Source organism: Bemisia tabaci, chromosome 7 (genome assembly GCF_918797505.1).
Source record: "Bemisia tabaci chromosome 7, PGI_BMITA_v3".
In the NCBI taxonomy this organism is placed as follows: Eukaryota; Metazoa; Arthropoda; class Insecta; order Hemiptera; family Aleyrodidae; genus Bemisia; species Bemisia tabaci.
In genome coordinates, this window is record NC_092799.1 from 8,278,400 (window position 1) to 8,295,389 (window position 16,990).

Sequence of the window (16,990 nt, forward strand, 5' to 3'; positions counted from 1 at the left end):
TGACGGGGTAAATAAAAAATTTTAAGGTTACGTTTTCTTATCAACAAAAACGTGTGTAGTGAATTATTTGTATAAATTGCTCAGTTTTTATGTGCCCTTTCCGATTAATGCGGTCTTCAAACCATTTAAATTTCTTCCAGAGCCATGGCTTTTTATGATCGAGGCAAAGAGTCTCGAAAGAAATCAAATTTTTATGGTTCCAAGGTTTGTGTACTGTAGCTGTTCAACCGTATGAGGTTACTTTGTATTGTTTTCAAAGCTGTATCCTATATCTTTACGCATTTCTCTTTTCGTATGAATATACAGAGATGATAAAGAAATAGGCAGATTTTTATTACCATATTTTATAACGTAGTATTGTCTCGAAATTGCTAATTATGGTTCAAGGAGTTCCTACAGATGGTGTCTCCCAAGTCCACCGCCTCGTTTATGCTCCATTTTACCTGTGCTTCTGCCAGGCACTTTGAAAACTTTCAGCTTTCTCTTCAGCTGCTTTTATTCTAAAACCTGTATCGTAGTATCTCAAAAACCTCTAATGTCAGGTGTGCTGTCTATAAGTTGACAATAGATGCGTTGTCGAAGTCAGCTGTTCGGGACTGTTTGGAAACGGAACAACCTGATCCGAAACGGTCTGCGTTGTTGTACTCCATCAGAATTATCCGATGGCTTGTTTTTTTAGGCACCAAATCTTAACAACTCTACCAAACGTTGAAAGATCTCAGGAGGTCAATGGGATCGTTAGATTGTGTATGGAAACGGAAGAACCAAACGGAATCGGACAAGTTGACTTCAACAACGCATCTGATATTTTGCTTCAAACTAACTTATCAAACTTGCTGTATGGTAGAGTTTCAGATTTAACAGTATCAAATTGGTGGTAAAGATAATGTCTCGTCAATCGTAAATCAATGTGAAATGATATTTTTGTGAAAGGTTTATCTCATTATTATAAGGCACCAACATTTTTTTAAAATCTCCAGTCAAAATCCTGATTAAATTGAAGTAAGTGAAGTTCACTGTCAAAATTCTTCAATTTCAGCGAACTTATGATACACAGCCATCCATATAAAAATGGATGCTATGGTCCTGAAACACAGGTTATTTTATCCAAATGATAAGCCTAAATACAACTCATCGCAATTTTCATGGTCATTTAGTATAAGTTATCTGTGGTTTTATTCTAATATTTATTGCATGTTGTTTGCAGGACAAGGATGATAAGTTTTTCAATTCAAGGCGCCTGCCTATTATTCTGACAAAACCTGATTCTGAGCGAGACAAGGATAAGGACAAAGGAAGCAAATCTAGGTCCAGTACGCAAGATTCTAGTGAAAAATCAGTGCCCTCTCAACCAACCATTTTATTGAAAACTAGAGAAGGCGATGGGCGGGCCCTTTCACCTAGTCAAAAAACAGCTAGGTGAGTTGATTGCTCTTTATTCCTGTACCATCAGGGATAGTTTTAGTTAGGCGTGATTCCAGATTTTTTGGCTGACTCCTATAGTGCAACAGAATATGAAATTTCTTGGCTCTTGGATAGTGTTTCAATATAAATTTGAAGACAGCATAACATCTGTCTCACTGTAGTTAGTAAATTAATATGACTGTGAACCCTAACTTGCCAGACCTATCTACACAGGTCAGTCATTCCCTACAACGACTTTTGGAACTCCACTGCGCAATTACGCATGCCTAATTGACTGCCTGCAATGCATTTCTTATGGGAGCAGCCAGTGTGACGTCAGATTGGCTGCTGCTGAGTTATGGCCAGGTGGGGGAGTAGATTTCAAAAAGATACGCAATGACTGACTTGTGTAAATTGATCTTGCTAACTTGCTTAAAGAAATTGCAATCAAGGTTTGAATTCATAAACTGTAGGTCTAAATCAAAGGCAATGAATTGTTTATAACTAACTTCAAGTTTGTGACTGGGCTTGTGACAAATATAAAGAAAAAATTGATAGATGTGTAACAGCTCAGTCACTGAAGACAGCATTATTTTGTGTTGCAAGCAAGTAAGGGAAGGAAACCCGAAGATTGCAACATTTTTCTGATTGCACACTTCAAATTTGCTCTCTTGTCATCAAGCACAATTTCAAATTTGCAAAATCATCGGTTCTAGAATACCCGTAGATATGGCCTGGATTACAATATTACGCAAGTATGATCCTACAACGACCTGATTATAATAAAAAAATATTGTAATAATGAAACTTGGAGGATAATCTAATTTCAAGAATCATAAAATAGATTTTACAGGCTTACTTCTAACTTTGCTATGTTTATTTTTGCCCTTCATTTACTGTATTTCTGTTCTTGCAGGCAAAAAAAGGATGTCGAGCCTACGTACCAGCTGGCAACAAAAACCAGCAACACTGATAGTGAGTTTCTAACATTTGCTTTGAAAAATCATGCATGTCTATTCTTGGGTTCATCGACTGCCTCTGTTATGCAGACTCTCTCTCTCAAAGTCCATGACTTTATTACAGCATGAATATTCTGTACGTATTCACTTGACTAAGTGATCCTATAAGTGATGGTCTTCAGAATTATTATGAAGCATCCCAAAGGGGAGCGTTTGCCAATGGAGAAAAACCACAAGTAAAGTAAATGAGCAAGATAATTTATTCAATCCAAAGAAATGCCTTTTCATTGGGTGGACGTTCTTTTCCATAATATCTAAGCTGCAGAACACCGGAGTCGGACGAAAATCTTGTAATCTTGAATTTTATTACTTGCTGACAAAACTCTCTGGTGGAAATTATTAGTATCTACTCGGTCAGTTACGTCCAAAGTGACAAAGTTTATCTATTTTAAGAGAGAAGAACATATTAGTTTTAGAAGTTGGCTAGATTTAATTTCAGAGTTAAGAGACTGAATAGGGCCGAACTTAATGCTTCAGTAAAGTGCTATTTTATGTAAAGAATGAAAAATTAAACAATGGTGTATTTTCGTTGGAAAAAACACTAATAACTGGTAAAAAAATGATCATGTTCAAGAAAATAATCTCACTTCTGGTAACCTTTTCTACCGGTCATTTACTTTAAAAAATATCGTGTACTTGAATTTTCAGTACCTAATTCAATATCAGTTCTGAAACATTTAAAATTTCTTTTATTTTTTGCTATACTTATTTTCTGCTTATCTGTTTACTCCCTCTTACAGCGACAAGTTCTCTTCTACCCTTACCTGAAATGAAGCAAAGTATCAAACTCATAGATGAAAATTGTCAGTTTTGCGGCGATGGACTTCTTGAGTATTTGTCAGAACAAACCGATTTCCTCGTCATCGGGTGTATTGGGCCTCAAAGTGCTGGTAAATCAACTATAATGTCTCACTTGACCTCTACAACTCCTACTAATTGGTGAGTAAATTTCAATACTACCTTTCTCGGAACCAAACAAATGCTCCATGATGAGAAGTTTTCAATCAAATTTTTAAATTCACATCGGCACTGACACTTACTTGTATCAGCAGGAAAGATTTTAATTCATAAAGTCAAATTCTTGTTGAATTATTAAAATTTGACACTCCAAGATTAGTGAAGCAATTTGTTAGTGTGGCCAAGCCTACAACTCACCCACTCTGTCAAAAATGTTAACAATCAGTAAAAAGGTTGAAAAGAAAGTCAAACTTTCGGGAAAAATTTTCTGCATCAATAATTGTCTCCTTTCAGAGGGACATATCTTGGCTGCATTGTTTCAGTCATTTTATTTTTTTATAGAAGAGCCACTGCACAAATTTGTCTGATCATTTCATAGTATTTTCTTATAAGTGCGAAGGAAAAGCACTGGGAATTTCTGGCAAAGCCATGTGATGGTTCTTCTTTAAAAAAATAAAATGTAAATGAGAAATACTGGAACAATTCATGCAAGATATGTTTCTTCAAGCGGAAGACAATGGTGCAAGGGTCTCCAAAGATTGTGCATTTCTACCATTTCCTTTAAAGCACTGCATATCGATGATGAAACTGTCAGAATAATTATCTCAGTTTGCAGCGTTTCAGACTTCTTTTCATAGCTGTAGACTTCTTGTCATACTTTAATTTTTAAATGGAAAACTACTCAACACCAATTCTTAAAAACTTCCATGATTTTTTTTCTCATTGCGAAGAAAATTCTGCGGAAACTTTAAGGAATGTCGATTTGACCTCCTTCAAAAAAAAAAAATGAGAGTGGAGATTTTTAAATACAGGAAACAAGATACATGGCTTAGGAGTTTCATTGTTGATATTCTGTGGCTATTTTGCAGCATTGTATGACTGTGCTTGATAAAATTCCTTTAAATGCTACTTTTCCTTGAAAAGCCCAGTTTTTACCCCTAAGTGTCATTTTATCAATACGTCTTAAATTTTCTAGGAATATTTTCAAGCCGCAGACAATAGAGCAGGAAGAGGTTGGTTTACATGGTACTAATGGTGTGGATGTCTTTGTGACATCTAATCGGGTCATTTTACTGGACACTCAACCAATATTGTCACCATCTGTTCTGGATAAATTGATTCAACAGGTAAGTTATAATTGTAAGTAAATTTCATTTCTGATTTTGGAAGCAATGACTCCAAATTATACGGTTCAAACCATCTTTTTGATAAAATGGTGAAAAGAAAAGAAATCGTTCAGTATTGCAGTGTGTAGTGTCCAATTTTCTTATGTTTTTCTGACACTCTTTTAGAATCTTGGAAAATCCAAGCAAGATTTCGCAAAATTACAAGTAAACATTTTATTTAATTTTCCCTGAGGAAAATAAAACATGATCAGAGATTTTCAAAAATTGCAATTGGCCTGTTGCAAATTTTTGCTAGAGCAAAAATAAGAGTTGTTACTCATAGAAAGCGTCTCAAAAATTACGATGAGCGCAGCAGCAAAGTCTGAAAGGCACTCCTTACTTCACAATTTGCATAAGAAATTTGCGTTTTTTCGAGCTTTCCTTTTCAAAAACGATACTATAGTACAGGCGAACATTTCATTAGAGGAGTCATTCCTTCCAACCCCTGCTCACAAGGATACTATGCAATATTCAACACAGCCGATGCCAATCCACCAAAATACATGTGACGGTCCGTCACTGACAGGGCGATGATTCTAACCACCTGATAACAATCGGCGTGTTTACATTCACATTTTTCTCGTGTTGATAGATATCCGCCTTGATTGACCGCGTCCTCTCCTCAACTTGCACGCAGAAGCATCGGCCATGTTGAGCAGGGATTGAATGGAACGACTCCTCTAAAGAAATGTTCACCTGTGCTGTAGTATCCTTTTTGAAGCGGGAATCTTAAAAAAATGCGAATTTCTTACACAGATTGTGAAGTTAGGAGTGCATCTCGGAGTTTGTCGATGAGCTCAATGTGATTTTTGAGACATTTTCTATGAGTAGCAACTCTTATTTTTGCTCTAGCAAACGTTTGCAACAGGCCCATTGAGATATGTATTTTTCATGTTAAGCCATCGATATTTTGTACTTGAATTTACTAAAACAGCCCGTTCTTTTATGCTGAGCTTGTCCCTATTATTGCTCGTAAAACTTCTGAATGCTCAGATATCTCTTATAAGGTAATAAACACAAGAAAATACTGAGTCAAACTGATGGTCAAATGACTGACCCTCAACTCCAACATCTGAATTTGAGACAGTGGAAAATGCGGTGGAAAGAAATTCGCTTCAAATCACAAGGTTCTTGTTGTCAGTTTGTCACACCGTGATTTTAATCAAATTACTGAATTACTTTTTTACAGGACAATAAGAAATCCTTAGGCAACCCAGGGCCCCCAAACCACAATGCTTTTTCAAGCATGAATGACCGATCGGCAACTCCAACAACTGAATTTGGGACCGTGGAAAATGCAGTGGAAATAAATTCTCTTCAAATCACAGGATTCTTGTTGTCAGTATGTCACACTGTAATTTGTATTCAAGACTGGTTCTTTGATCCCAATGTCTTTAGGTGAGTTTAGAATGATTGAAAATATGCTTGCACTGCTCAATTTCTCACCGAAAATTTAAGAAACGGTTACATGCTAAGGATTTAAAAAAGAAACAACTGAACTGGCGAAAGACTCTGGTGGTTAGCTGAAATTTTACAATAACTAGTAGGTGGAGGCACCTGAAAATTTGAAGTATTGAATCATTCATGTAAGAGAAAAAGGCGTAAAATCCTTAGGATACAATAAGTAATAAATACCTCGCATGAGATTCAAAATGTTATACAAGACCTGTCGTCTAGATTTTTGTGCTCGGTTTCAGTAGAAACAAGTAATCACCAATATTCTTTTGCGCTCTTAATATTATCCCTTTACTTTGGTGTGGACTCTATCAGAGTAATAATGCATTCCATAGCTTTCTTATGCTTTGAACATTTATTAGCTGCATTTTTAAAAACCACCGCTTTGATTGCGCTTTCGTGAAACAACTATTTTTGTAATTTTTAATCAAGGAAACACCAATGCCTCATAAAGTTCCACGTTGTAGTCTTCCACGAGCTCTCAACTGAGGTTTCCACCAAATCTTCAAAATCTCTCACAGGTAATTTTAAAAATTCCTTTTTGCACCCAGATTTCTTCAGTCAGCCGAAATGTTGAAACCTGCAACTACGACACTTCAGGACGATGTGATGGTTGAATATTTTCCCCAAGTCGTTTTTCTCCAGAATAAAGCTCGTGTCTCAGATTTCAATCAGGAGAATATTTCGACAATGCAGGTAAAAATATGATTGTTTCAAATTGTTGTTTTCATTTAAAGTTCTGAGACAAATGCTCTGTCTGAGGTAAGAATTAAATCAGAAACTGAAATTTGGAGAAAACTCCTCTCAATTTGAATACTTCTCTCTTGAATGGTATATACCTCAATATCAAGTGAATGGGTCTGTCGCATGCTAGAAACACAGCCAAGTGTATACACTTGCTAAGAGTAAAATCGCTTGAAAATCACAGCGGGCACCTAAAAAAAGTCTGAAATCCACTCCTTAGCGCCCAATCTGTGTAGTTTGTAACCAGCTTTTTCAAATTTACTGTGTCTTTGGGCAGTTTTCCTTGGTGGCCGGCAGTCAGGTTTGCTCCGAGAGAGAGACCTAACCTAAATAAACAAACGATCTCAGGAACTGTTATAAACTTTCCTTGTGTAAGATTTCAATTGATTCAAAGCTTTTGTTTTTGCAAAATAAGGAAAGAAAAAGTACAGAAACGCTTGATGACGATTGAAATCATGTTAGAGAAAAAGTCAGTGGAATTGTTTATTCACTCAAGTTAGTTGTTCTCACTCCTCTGCCTGTGCAAACCTGGTTGGTGGTGCCTGAGAAAAAGTGCCATAAAGAATAAATACATCTGGCTGTATCTTTTGCATGCAACAGACCTATTGGATGATTTGGTTTAATACAAACTTTAATTTTACCCATTCCGACCTCTTTGAGTGCAGTCAATCAATTTAAAACCCTGCCTAACCTCTGACTTGAATCTCCTCTAAAGAGTAATTTTTAATTGTTGCATTTTTGAAAAGTAGAGAGTGCATTTAGCTCCCAGGAATTTACTAATATTTCTCTAATGATATTAACCTACAAACATAAAGCTAAAAATTATTTACTCCTAGCTTCCACTTGAACGCGCATCAAGCTGACATTATCAATGCACATCCATGTAGACTATGGACCACAGCAGAGGTAATGCTCAATCAAGTGGGACATCTTTGGGCGTTTAAATGAGGGCTAAAAATACGTAATTTTAAACTTGCTTTTCATGGGTTAATATCATTCAAAAAAAATCTGGGACAATTCCTGAAAGCCAAGTGCACTCTCTTTTCATAACTGCAACATGCCCAATCTTTATCGCAAGGACGCATTTTTATTGCTTCAATTCTTGGTGCATCAAAACTTATTTCTTTTAAGTCGTAACCATGATGCCTAGTCTATGATTCCAAATTTAAACCCTTGCATATTATTTTTATAGCCTTTTGATGATAATATTTTCCTTCTGTATTGAAACCAATCAAAAGGAACATATTAATGGATACATATCGCTCTCTATCAGTTTAATGGTAGCACAATATTTAGATAAAAAATCTAGTTTTAGAATCCATCTTCTCTTCGGCGGGAGGAAAATCAAATTTTTTTAAGGAAACCTATAATTATTTATCTGAATGTATCGATAAAATGTTATTTTACTCCTCTATCTCTTCTTGTAGGATGTCATCAATCAAACTTTCTTAAGGTCAAGGCTTCAAATTCAATCAGGTGTCGGCATTGCCACCGGAAATGTCATCAAACATTTGAACCCCATGACTTGTGGTGACCCTATCAACTTATACCTCCTACCAAATTTCTACAATGAAGGTATCTTGTCAATATATTTTTTTATGTTGAAAATCAATGCAAGAATTTTATGATCCTCTTATTTTGCAAAACGAATGTGTTGCCTCTTTTGCGGTAACTTCTGCAAAAGAAGAAAATCACCTTAAAATTTGTTTCACTGTGACTGCTTCTCCTCAGAATGCTGCGTCAAAGATTCTGTGCTCATTGCAAAGTGAAAACTGGAAATTTTCACGATACATCATGAAATTACTCATTGCAGTAATTTTTGTTCGAACTGGTGTTGAGTCAATGAACAATGGTTTCTCAATTGATTGCCAATCGAATGGGTGTCAGTGATGTTTTCAATTTAGTATCAACAAAGAAACAACTTAAAGCGGGACTAAGGCCGCATATACTAAAAAGAAATACACAAAATAAAATAAGAAACCCGGGACGTTTCGCAGGGATTACACCCGCATTTTCAACCAGCAAATCAAGAAAATTAAAAGAAGGACACTATGAGCCTCACCGTTGTTATTGTGAGACTGATAGTGCAACCAAAATAAACAAACAAGTGCAACTTGAAACAAAGCACATTGAAGCAGAGATTACTCAGGTGTTCCAGCTCAACAAAGGAGCTTTGGAGCAAAGGAGCGCAACAAAGTTGTGCTTTGTTTCAAATTGCACTTGTTCGTTTATTTTGGTTGCACTATCAATTTCACAATAACAATGGTGAGGCTCATAGTGTCCTTCTTTTAATTTTCTTGTTTTGCTGGTCGAAAATGCAGGTGTAATCCCTGCGAAACGTCCCGAGTTTCTTATTTTATTTTATGTGTTTCTTTTTATTATTTGCGGCCTTAGTCCCGTTTTAAGTTGTTTCTTTGTTAGTTTTTCGGCCCGATTAAGTTGTTTTTTGTATCAACTTAAGTTAATCAAAATGGTGCCCTCAGTTCACTGAGGAAATGACTTTTATTTTATCAGCTATTAATGTTCAATCAAATAATTATTTTTTTCTTTTTTTTGGTAGAAAATCCGAACCATTTCAAGAATAACACAGGGTTTGCTGATCTGATGTTGCAATTCAAGAGACAGTTGCTTGGTATAACAAAGCATCCCTTAACTCATACAGCCTTAACAGAAAAAAATTGGTATGCTAGTCTTGAATAATTGTGCTTAAGTTCTCGCAGGGTTTTCTTTCGTAAACCTTATTTTTTATTTTTGTGCAGTGAGAGTCTCAATAATTTTTCATTCTTCATTAAATTTTTTTCAACTACTTTTTCTTCCTTTAAACTAATTTTATTTAAAAATATCTTAACTCTTACAAGAAACATATGCCTTATGACTTGTCACCTGAATTAGATTTCCAAAAGTCTCTAGAAACAAAGTCTAAATAATACAGATTATCTAGAAGAACAGCTGTTTTGTATTTCTCTGTCTTTTGTTTGAAGACATTGACTGGAATTCTCTGTCTTTTGTTTTAAGAAATTAACTGGAATTCTCTGTCTTTTGGTTTAAGAAATTAACTGGAATTCTCTGTCTTTTGTTTTAAAAAGTGTCAATTGGCCCTCTCTAGCTTAACTTGACTTTCATCTTTCAGCTGATATGTTTAGCCCATCCAAAAATTCGTCTTTTTTTGTACAATACCTGTGTGCAAGTTAAAACCTGGAGAAAATTCATCCCTTTTTGAATTTTAACTGTTAGACATTAAGAACTAAAAATGTGTAATAAAAAAAATTAAAGGATTATTTCCTTAAACAATATTTCCAGCTTTAAAACTAAATTGGTTGAATCTTCCAAAATCTCATTTACACTTTTTGCCCAGGTTTCACTATGCTTCGAAAGTATGGGATGGTATAAAGAAGAGTCCATTTTATTCGGAATACAGCAGACTTTTGCCGTGATGGTTTATCTGGATATATTTCTTTGGATGAAGTCTTTGCTGAATCGTTGACCTCTGAGGTAAGAAATTTAATCCATTCTTTGCTCGTTGAATGTCCTTGCCCTAGAGGTAATAAAAACGAGTTGAAAGATATGACACTAATAAATTAGAAAATCGTGCCTGCAGTCACTGCAATACTTTCTTTTGTAGACTGTTTGTAAATTTCCCAACTGAATCAGGTCTAAAATAAAAAATCCCTTCAAATAGTCTTGAATTCCACCAAAACATCAAGTTGAATATAAAAGTAAAATTCGTCACAGTGTTTTTTACTCATGTACAATAGAATAAGGTGGCTCAAGCATATGTTTAATTTGGAAAGAAAAAGCTCTAGAAAGATGACAATACTTTTTTCTTCAAAAATTCACGTAATTTATTTGAAAAAAAAAAAAGAATTACTTAGAAACAAGAATCAGCAGATCAGAAACAAAATATATAAAAAGAAACAGAACGAAACAAGAAACAAATAAAAGTTCAAAATCTAATCACATTTATCATCCACCTTTAGCAGTCCATTATCCATCTTTCTTAAGACTTACTTAAGTAAGGATATTTAGTGCTAAGTCGTTAGGAAGATAAAGAGACGAAAACGATAAGAACCTATCAGTTTAGCTGGCTGATTTTAAAAGTTAACACACAGGAAGACTAAGTTAAAATACAGAAGCTTCGTTGGAAGGTTTTGTTCGAAACGGATCTCTCTTTGCATATTTTTGTTTAAAAATACAGAGAATACTGACAGTGAAACTGCAGTAACGTGTATTATACGAGTAGTTTGTGACATTGCTAACTTCCTGTAATGCTCTATTTCGTAAGTGGGAAATTTCGCAAGACCTTTCTTGAAAATGTCCTAGATTTTTCTCTCATGTGTGAAGATTAATCTTTCGAAATTTCAAGTAATAGGGTTGGTTTGTTCCCATTTGATAAAATGAAACAAGAGCGTAGGTTTTGAAACACCACAAGCAAGACACACGTTTCTGCAGTTTCTTCGTCGATTCATCACAAATTTTTAGATCTAATTTTGTTCTCGTTATATCAGCCAACTTATAAAAACCAGCCAAGTAAGGTTGATAGGTAATATTAAATATTGCACAAATTATTTCACATCACCATTTTCTTTTTTGAAAGTAATATTCTCCTCGAAGAAAACTTTCAGAAGCTTTTGAGATTCATTTAACTTATATGTACTCTAATGAAAATAAATAATTGATATGTAGTGATTTCCTCATTCCTGCAAATAGAACTGCATTTTAATCGATTATCTTGGTATGTTTAATAGGCCACCTGACAAGGCTGGCCCCAAACAACAACCCGCCTTCAAGTATATAATTTTTCTGTTATTCTCTCCGAGTTCCTAATTCAGTTTTGATTACCAAAGAATTTAAATTTCATAATATTTTTTCAGTGTCTCTGAAACTCATACTAACATAGGATGATCTTTATTCGCTCATTTCCAGTTAACTATTTACATCAGTCTGATAAGTCGTGCCTTCAGAAAAAAAATATTAAAACACGTCTTTTCCTCTCTGTACAAATCACAAAGGAGTTTGTGTAATCTACCAACTAAAAATTACAATCTATCATAATTTTCATGTTACAATTATGAAAACTGAGGTATCATGTTATCTACATAGATTCATACAAAATAGTTTGTATTTTTGCTGTATCGGGAATATTAGTCATCAAGGTTTTTGTTCTTTGGCTGAGCAGGAGTATATTTTGTGACGTCAAATGTGTTGGTAGTTCAATCGTTTTGTTTTCTGAGTGTTGAACTTTGCTTTCACAACTTGTGAGGATTATAACTTTTATCGTTTGGAAAATTTCTATTATATGACATTGAAAAACAACCGTATGTTACGAAGATAGTGGAGGTTATCCGAATGAAGTAAATTCAACTTGTGAAATGAAGTAAATTCAACTGTAACTTTTAGTAAATGTGGATTTGGTTAGAAAGGTCTAAACCTTCATCTCATTCCAAACAAATCAAGTCGATCGTTAGACTGACTGTCTAGAATCATAATTATTTCCTGAAGATGGAAGGAAAGCATCTTGAAACTACTTCTAAATTACACACAGCAAGAGGTTTCAGAGTTTTCCAAAAATTTTCACCCTTACTGTTGTTGAAAGCAAGAATGTATCATACTTAATTCTTGAGATGTGGGCATCCCTCCACGACCAAAAAATAGGCCATTTTGCGACATTTTTTACAAAATGAATCTGTACACTCATTATCTTAAAGTTCGGCTGTGCCTCTTGGTTACTGTATTCAAAACTTTAATTTTTTACGCTTACGTAGGCAAAGTATCCTGCCATAGATAAGCCTAATCCTTTTTAAACTTTATATTTTCAGCATCAATTTTGAATGGTTTGATAATGCCATTTTGAAAGTACCACATAATAAATGTTGATTTTCTTTTAATTCAAGATTACGTAAGAAGAGAAAAGCAATCAATCTCTAGTTGAGGCACTCTCACCTCGGACAAAAGTTTACAAGTTCAACTTTCTCGTTTATTTGGCCACTTTCTTAAGTCAATCTTGGACGTAAAGTCTTCACGGTCAAATTGAAATTTTTTGTGCATTACTTTCAAGTTTTCGATCAGTTTTAATTTTACCCTCATTGATAGACGCTTCTCAAGAAAGGTTTCCGGCGGGTTTGAATAGGCTTGTATGAATGCTGGTACACAGAAGCAAGTCGCCAGTGCTCGGGATAATCTTGCCCAGTCGTTCCTGGCCACAGCGAGAATGGTGGCACTAGAGTTCCGATCGAGTAACTTCGCTTAGCAAACGGAGTCTTCGGTTTCGGAATGTGTAATTTATGCTCATTGTTCAACCTCTGAGCATTACCGTTCCCGTTGAAGCCGTTCGGTTTTCCAGCTTTGAACGCCATCTTGTACTCAGGTTTACTTTGGCTATTGTTTGACCCAGAACTAGATTTATTGCTACATGCCATACATGGCCGTGCGTTCAACAACTTATGACCCTTGCTTTTCACATGATTGTTATTTTTATCATCGGAACAACTGCTGGACGTACTTCCACAATTGCCGTTTTTACATTCTTTCTTCTCCTTACCCTCCTCATTGACCACTGTAGTTAAATTTGGTGAGCTGCAGTAATGCTTTTGATTTTTAAGATTCAAAGAGCCCAAATCAGAGGAAAGGGTCAGGTTGTTTTTTATCGAGTCGCAGTGCTCCTTGCTACACTGGCTGTTTCGTTTACTGCTGCCCCGAGAACTGGCTGAATTAGATTTTCCCTTCCTCGGAGGAACCGGATGCACATTCGGGCTGTCATTCTCCTTAGCGACAGAGCCGTTATAGTTTTCTACAACATTCATCACAGCAGAAGGATTTGATCTCTCTTGTATTTTCATCAATTGTCGCTGGAGGTATTTATTAGAAGTGTCATCTTCGTCCCATGCTGTTCTTGGTTTTGTTTTCATCTCATCACCACACTTTGGCGACATTGATTTGTAACTTGTTTTGTCTGGTGTCGGACAGCCGCTTTTATGCTCGTTTGGAATCGGGTGGACCAAAGTAAAAACAGACGGAGCTGCACTCCCGTTACTTCCATCTATGTGAGTTGGTCTCTTTGGCTCGAGGTCGGTATTTTTTGGATGGTAGTCCCAGCAAAGCGCCAACTCCATCTCCGTAAAATTCTCTTTCTCCCGAGTACCTCTGTCACTGGAAGTTTTCGGCCTGTCATCTTTCGGTAACGAATCTCGTTTCTGTGCGTTACCTGCAGTTTTCGGTCTATATACTCTTAATTTGCTACACTGTGTAGGGCCAGGTACTCCGTAGCATTTGCACCCGATTGCTGCTGCTTTCGGCTCAGTATTTAGAGCTAACCCCGGGTTTTTCTCCCGATCGAATTGGAGGGAGCGGTACAATGCATCTTCGATGATGTCTGGTAGAGGATGGTGCTTCTGGTTCTCTAGTTTGAGAGTCCGTGCAAATTGAGAGTTCGTATGAGCACTCATCAAGGGAGGAACTTTGCAAGTTTTTGGTGATGCTGGCGGCGGAGGACTGGACAGTTGTTCTTTGCTAACTATTTCGGGGTATTTTACTTGTTCACTAATATGCATTGAATTCTCTACCGGTTTCAAAGAGTTGGGTGAAGTGGTTGGAGGTAGTCGGCACAGCTGGTTGTGACTTTCACAGTTTTCAACGGCTTGACGAGGTAAATCGGCAAGTTTGATGTTCGTATCGTGCGTGATGTGGTGCGAATAGTCAAAATCATCAGTTTTACTGTTTGGCTGGTACTGATTTATATTCTCTGCGTTACTCCTGTGTTCCTCCTTCAAGCATGCTGGCATAAAATCTTTATCTTGTTTTAGATCGTCTAAAACACTTGATCTTATCAGCTGTAAGAAAGAGAACAATTTTCATGAAAGCAGAATAATATTTGGATTACATTTTGCAAAAAGGAACATCTCTGGCTCTCCCATAAAAGCACATATCTGCATAGGGAAGCCAATGGCATGCATGTTGTTTCTAAAATGGGCCAAAAATAGTGGTTCCTTCTTGCAAAATTTAATCAATTTTCCCCTAACACTATAATTTTATACTGAAAATTTTTTTTAATCAAATATAAGGCTTTTTTTTGTTTTAAATTATGTACGTCTATTTAATGAGAAGCTATTGGACGCAGTAACTGAAAGATAATCTACCGACACAAAATATTCTCAATGGATAGAATCCTTTTTTATAAATATGACTGCCTAAAGAAATAAGGAACCTAGTGATGCATATCCTAAATTCAACTCATTAGTGTCTCTGCTTAGAGGAATTTTAAAGTTGTGGATTTTTTCAATTTCCTTACTTTCTCACTTAATTTTTCATCGAAATTCATGTCTACATAGACTGAATTGCACAGGAAAAAACAGAACCACAAATTTTCAGACGGGGATCAAGTAATAATTTGTATCAAGCTTAACCAGTTGCACTTTTTTTTGTCCAAATTTCCGAGTTTAGAAAGAATATTTTGAATGTAAAAATAAGGAATTGAACTTGATTTCTAACGTACGAAGAAAGAAAACTTCAAATCTAATTTTCTCAGACTGATCAGAAACCAAGTCACATTACGATGTGACTTGGTTTATTTCTGTTGATAGTTTTTTTAAAATCCTAGTCTTACCTGTTTGTTATTGCTCTCTCCCTGATGTAACTCCTCCACTCTATCTTCCTGACCTCTTGATAGTAATTGTTTATCTTTATCGTTTGCCTCCAACTGTTTCAGCGATGTCGTTTCAAGCGTCGGAGAGGCTGCTGGCGATTCTTTTCTGGAAGCTCCGGGCTTTGTATATCGAGATCTTTTCTCGATGAGATAACTTTTCCGAGGACGTGACAGTTCTTCCGCTGTAGGAAAAAGTGATACACATTCAGGAGTTTTCGGATATGGCTCATGATGCAAAAATAGTGTCAAGCCGCTTCAAGGCAGCAGGATTATGCCTGTTTCATTCTCGCGGACGAATTTTGCTGTCAAGTATTTGTTTTGGGTAACTGAGCATTATTTGAGTGTTTTGATTAAACTGCTAATAAATTCTGAGATCATCATAAATTTAAAAAATGTCTTATTCATTTCTTAACTTAAATTCTTGATTAATGAAGACTCATAAGAAATAGATCACTCACATTTAGAATAGACTTGTGATTAAAGTGTAAGGCATGAAAGTCTTTTTCTCTAAAAATCAGTAGGTTTTTGCTATCAAAGCGGAGGTTCAAAAATTATATGCTTTGAAGCACATAATTAAAGACTCATCATCAATGTTGGGCTAAGTACAGAAAGTTGATTTTGAGTTATTCATATTTTTACTTCCGACAACTACAATGGGTTTGTACCACATGCACATAAGCGGTCTTTTGGACGTAATACGCACTTTTTCTTAGTATATAGGTGACACTTAGCCCGTTATGCAGCATGCAGTTCATGGTGTTTAGGACAAAATGCCACGTCTAATTTAATATTCGATTTCTTGGCTTTTAGCCTGCCATTGTTGATAAGTCGTCAATTGACATTTTCCCTGACATTCAGAATGTCTTTTTACTTGGTTTCTAAAAAGAATCACTCAATTTCAAGAGGTAATCTTGTTTATTTTTCTTTTAAAGAAATAAAACGTACTTAATCAGAGACTTTTTAAAAGTGTAAATTTGCAATGCAGGTCTGCATTATTCGACTTGAACTATCGATGCAGTTTAAGTGATATCTGAATTCAAATCATTGACTACCATTTTTTATGACTTTTCGCTTCTTATGAAAAACTATATTTTCTCCCTATCCATTTCACATTTCATAACCTGTAAGAATGAAGTGAATTGGAAGAATAAAATTATAAATTGGTAGTTTCTTACCGACTTGGCGCGTAATTCTCTTTGGCAACTGGTATGTTCCTATGTACAATCCTTCGAAAGGGTTTCCGCTGGGTCGCGGTACTCCTGCCAGGAGATGACCCTTATCATCGGCTATGACTCGTGTTGTCCTTCGTTTTATTTTTGGCCTGTCACCATACGGCTGCTTCGGTATTTCCCAGTTGCCAAGTCTCCTTGGTTTAAAATCGTCTTCATACTGAAAACATAAAATTGAAAATTAGTCACTTCAAATTTTCATTGAAAAATCAAATTAATTGTAAAATGATAAGACCCAAAATGTTGATTTGTGATGTTGCCGGTTGGGAACCCTACTTGCGACCCTATGCATGCTCCAATCCCTGTACCTGCGCGGGTTTAAATTCAGTTTTAATACATTATCAGAGAAAAAAGTATATCAGGAAGTTGCAGAGCCAA

General features: G+C 35.8%; 3 protein-coding genes across 3 annotated transcripts in view; 1 reads left to right on the plus strand and 2 right to left on the minus strand.

Annotated features, from left to right (window-relative positions):
* The window catches only part of LOC109032724 (cathepsin B-like cysteine proteinase 6), a 361,957-nt gene that overhangs the window by 166,789 nt on the left and 178,178 nt on the right, over window positions 1-16,990 (minus strand). The gene's annotated exons all lie outside the window — the stretch shown is intronic.
* LOC109032707 (nonsense-mediated mRNA decay factor SMG9) lies at window positions 13-15,776 on the plus strand. The gene is made up of 11 exons (XM_019044973.2): window positions 13-204; window positions 1,208-1,419; window positions 2,321-2,379; window positions 3,164-3,362; window positions 4,357-4,507; window positions 5,736-5,944; window positions 6,553-6,697; window positions 8,173-8,320; window positions 9,306-9,426; window positions 10,101-10,237; window positions 15,447-15,776. The coding sequence occupies exons 1-10, from the start codon at window positions 145-147 to the stop codon at window positions 10,177-10,179; spliced, it is 1,383 nt and encodes a 460-aa protein (XP_018900518.2). The 5' UTR covers window positions 13-144; the 3' UTR covers window positions 10,180-10,237; window positions 15,447-15,776.
* The window catches only part of LOC109032665 (uncharacterized), a 60,207-nt gene continuing 54,757 nt past the window's right edge, over window positions 11,541-16,990 (minus strand). Inside the window, exons 2-4 of the mRNA XM_072302630.1 lie at window positions 16,559-16,772; window positions 15,345-15,565; window positions 11,541-14,571 (exon numbers count right to left, since the gene is read on the minus strand). Coding sequence (XP_072158731.1) covers window positions 12,826-14,571; window positions 15,345-15,565; window positions 16,559-16,772 — 2,181 coding nt within the window. The 3' untranslated portion in view covers window positions 11,541-12,825. The remainder of the gene's footprint in view (window positions 14,572-15,344; window positions 15,566-16,558; window positions 16,773-16,990) is intronic.

What these genes read in the sequence shown, in the direction of transcription:
- LOC109032707 (XM_019044973.2), top strand. Translation starts at nt 145, where the DNA reads ATGGCTTTTTATGATCGAGGCAAAGAGTCTCGAAAGAAATCAAATTTT. An exon ending in CAAATTTTTATGGTTCCAAG is followed by an intron (nt 205 to 1,207) that starts GTTTGTGTACTG and finishes TGTTGTTTGCAG; the next exon opens with GACAAGGATGATAAGTTTTT. An exon ending in GCCTTAACAGAAAAAAATTG is followed by an intron (nt 9,427 to 10,100) that starts GTATGCTAGTCT and finishes CTTTTTGCCCAG; the next exon opens with GTTTCACTATGCTTCGAAAG.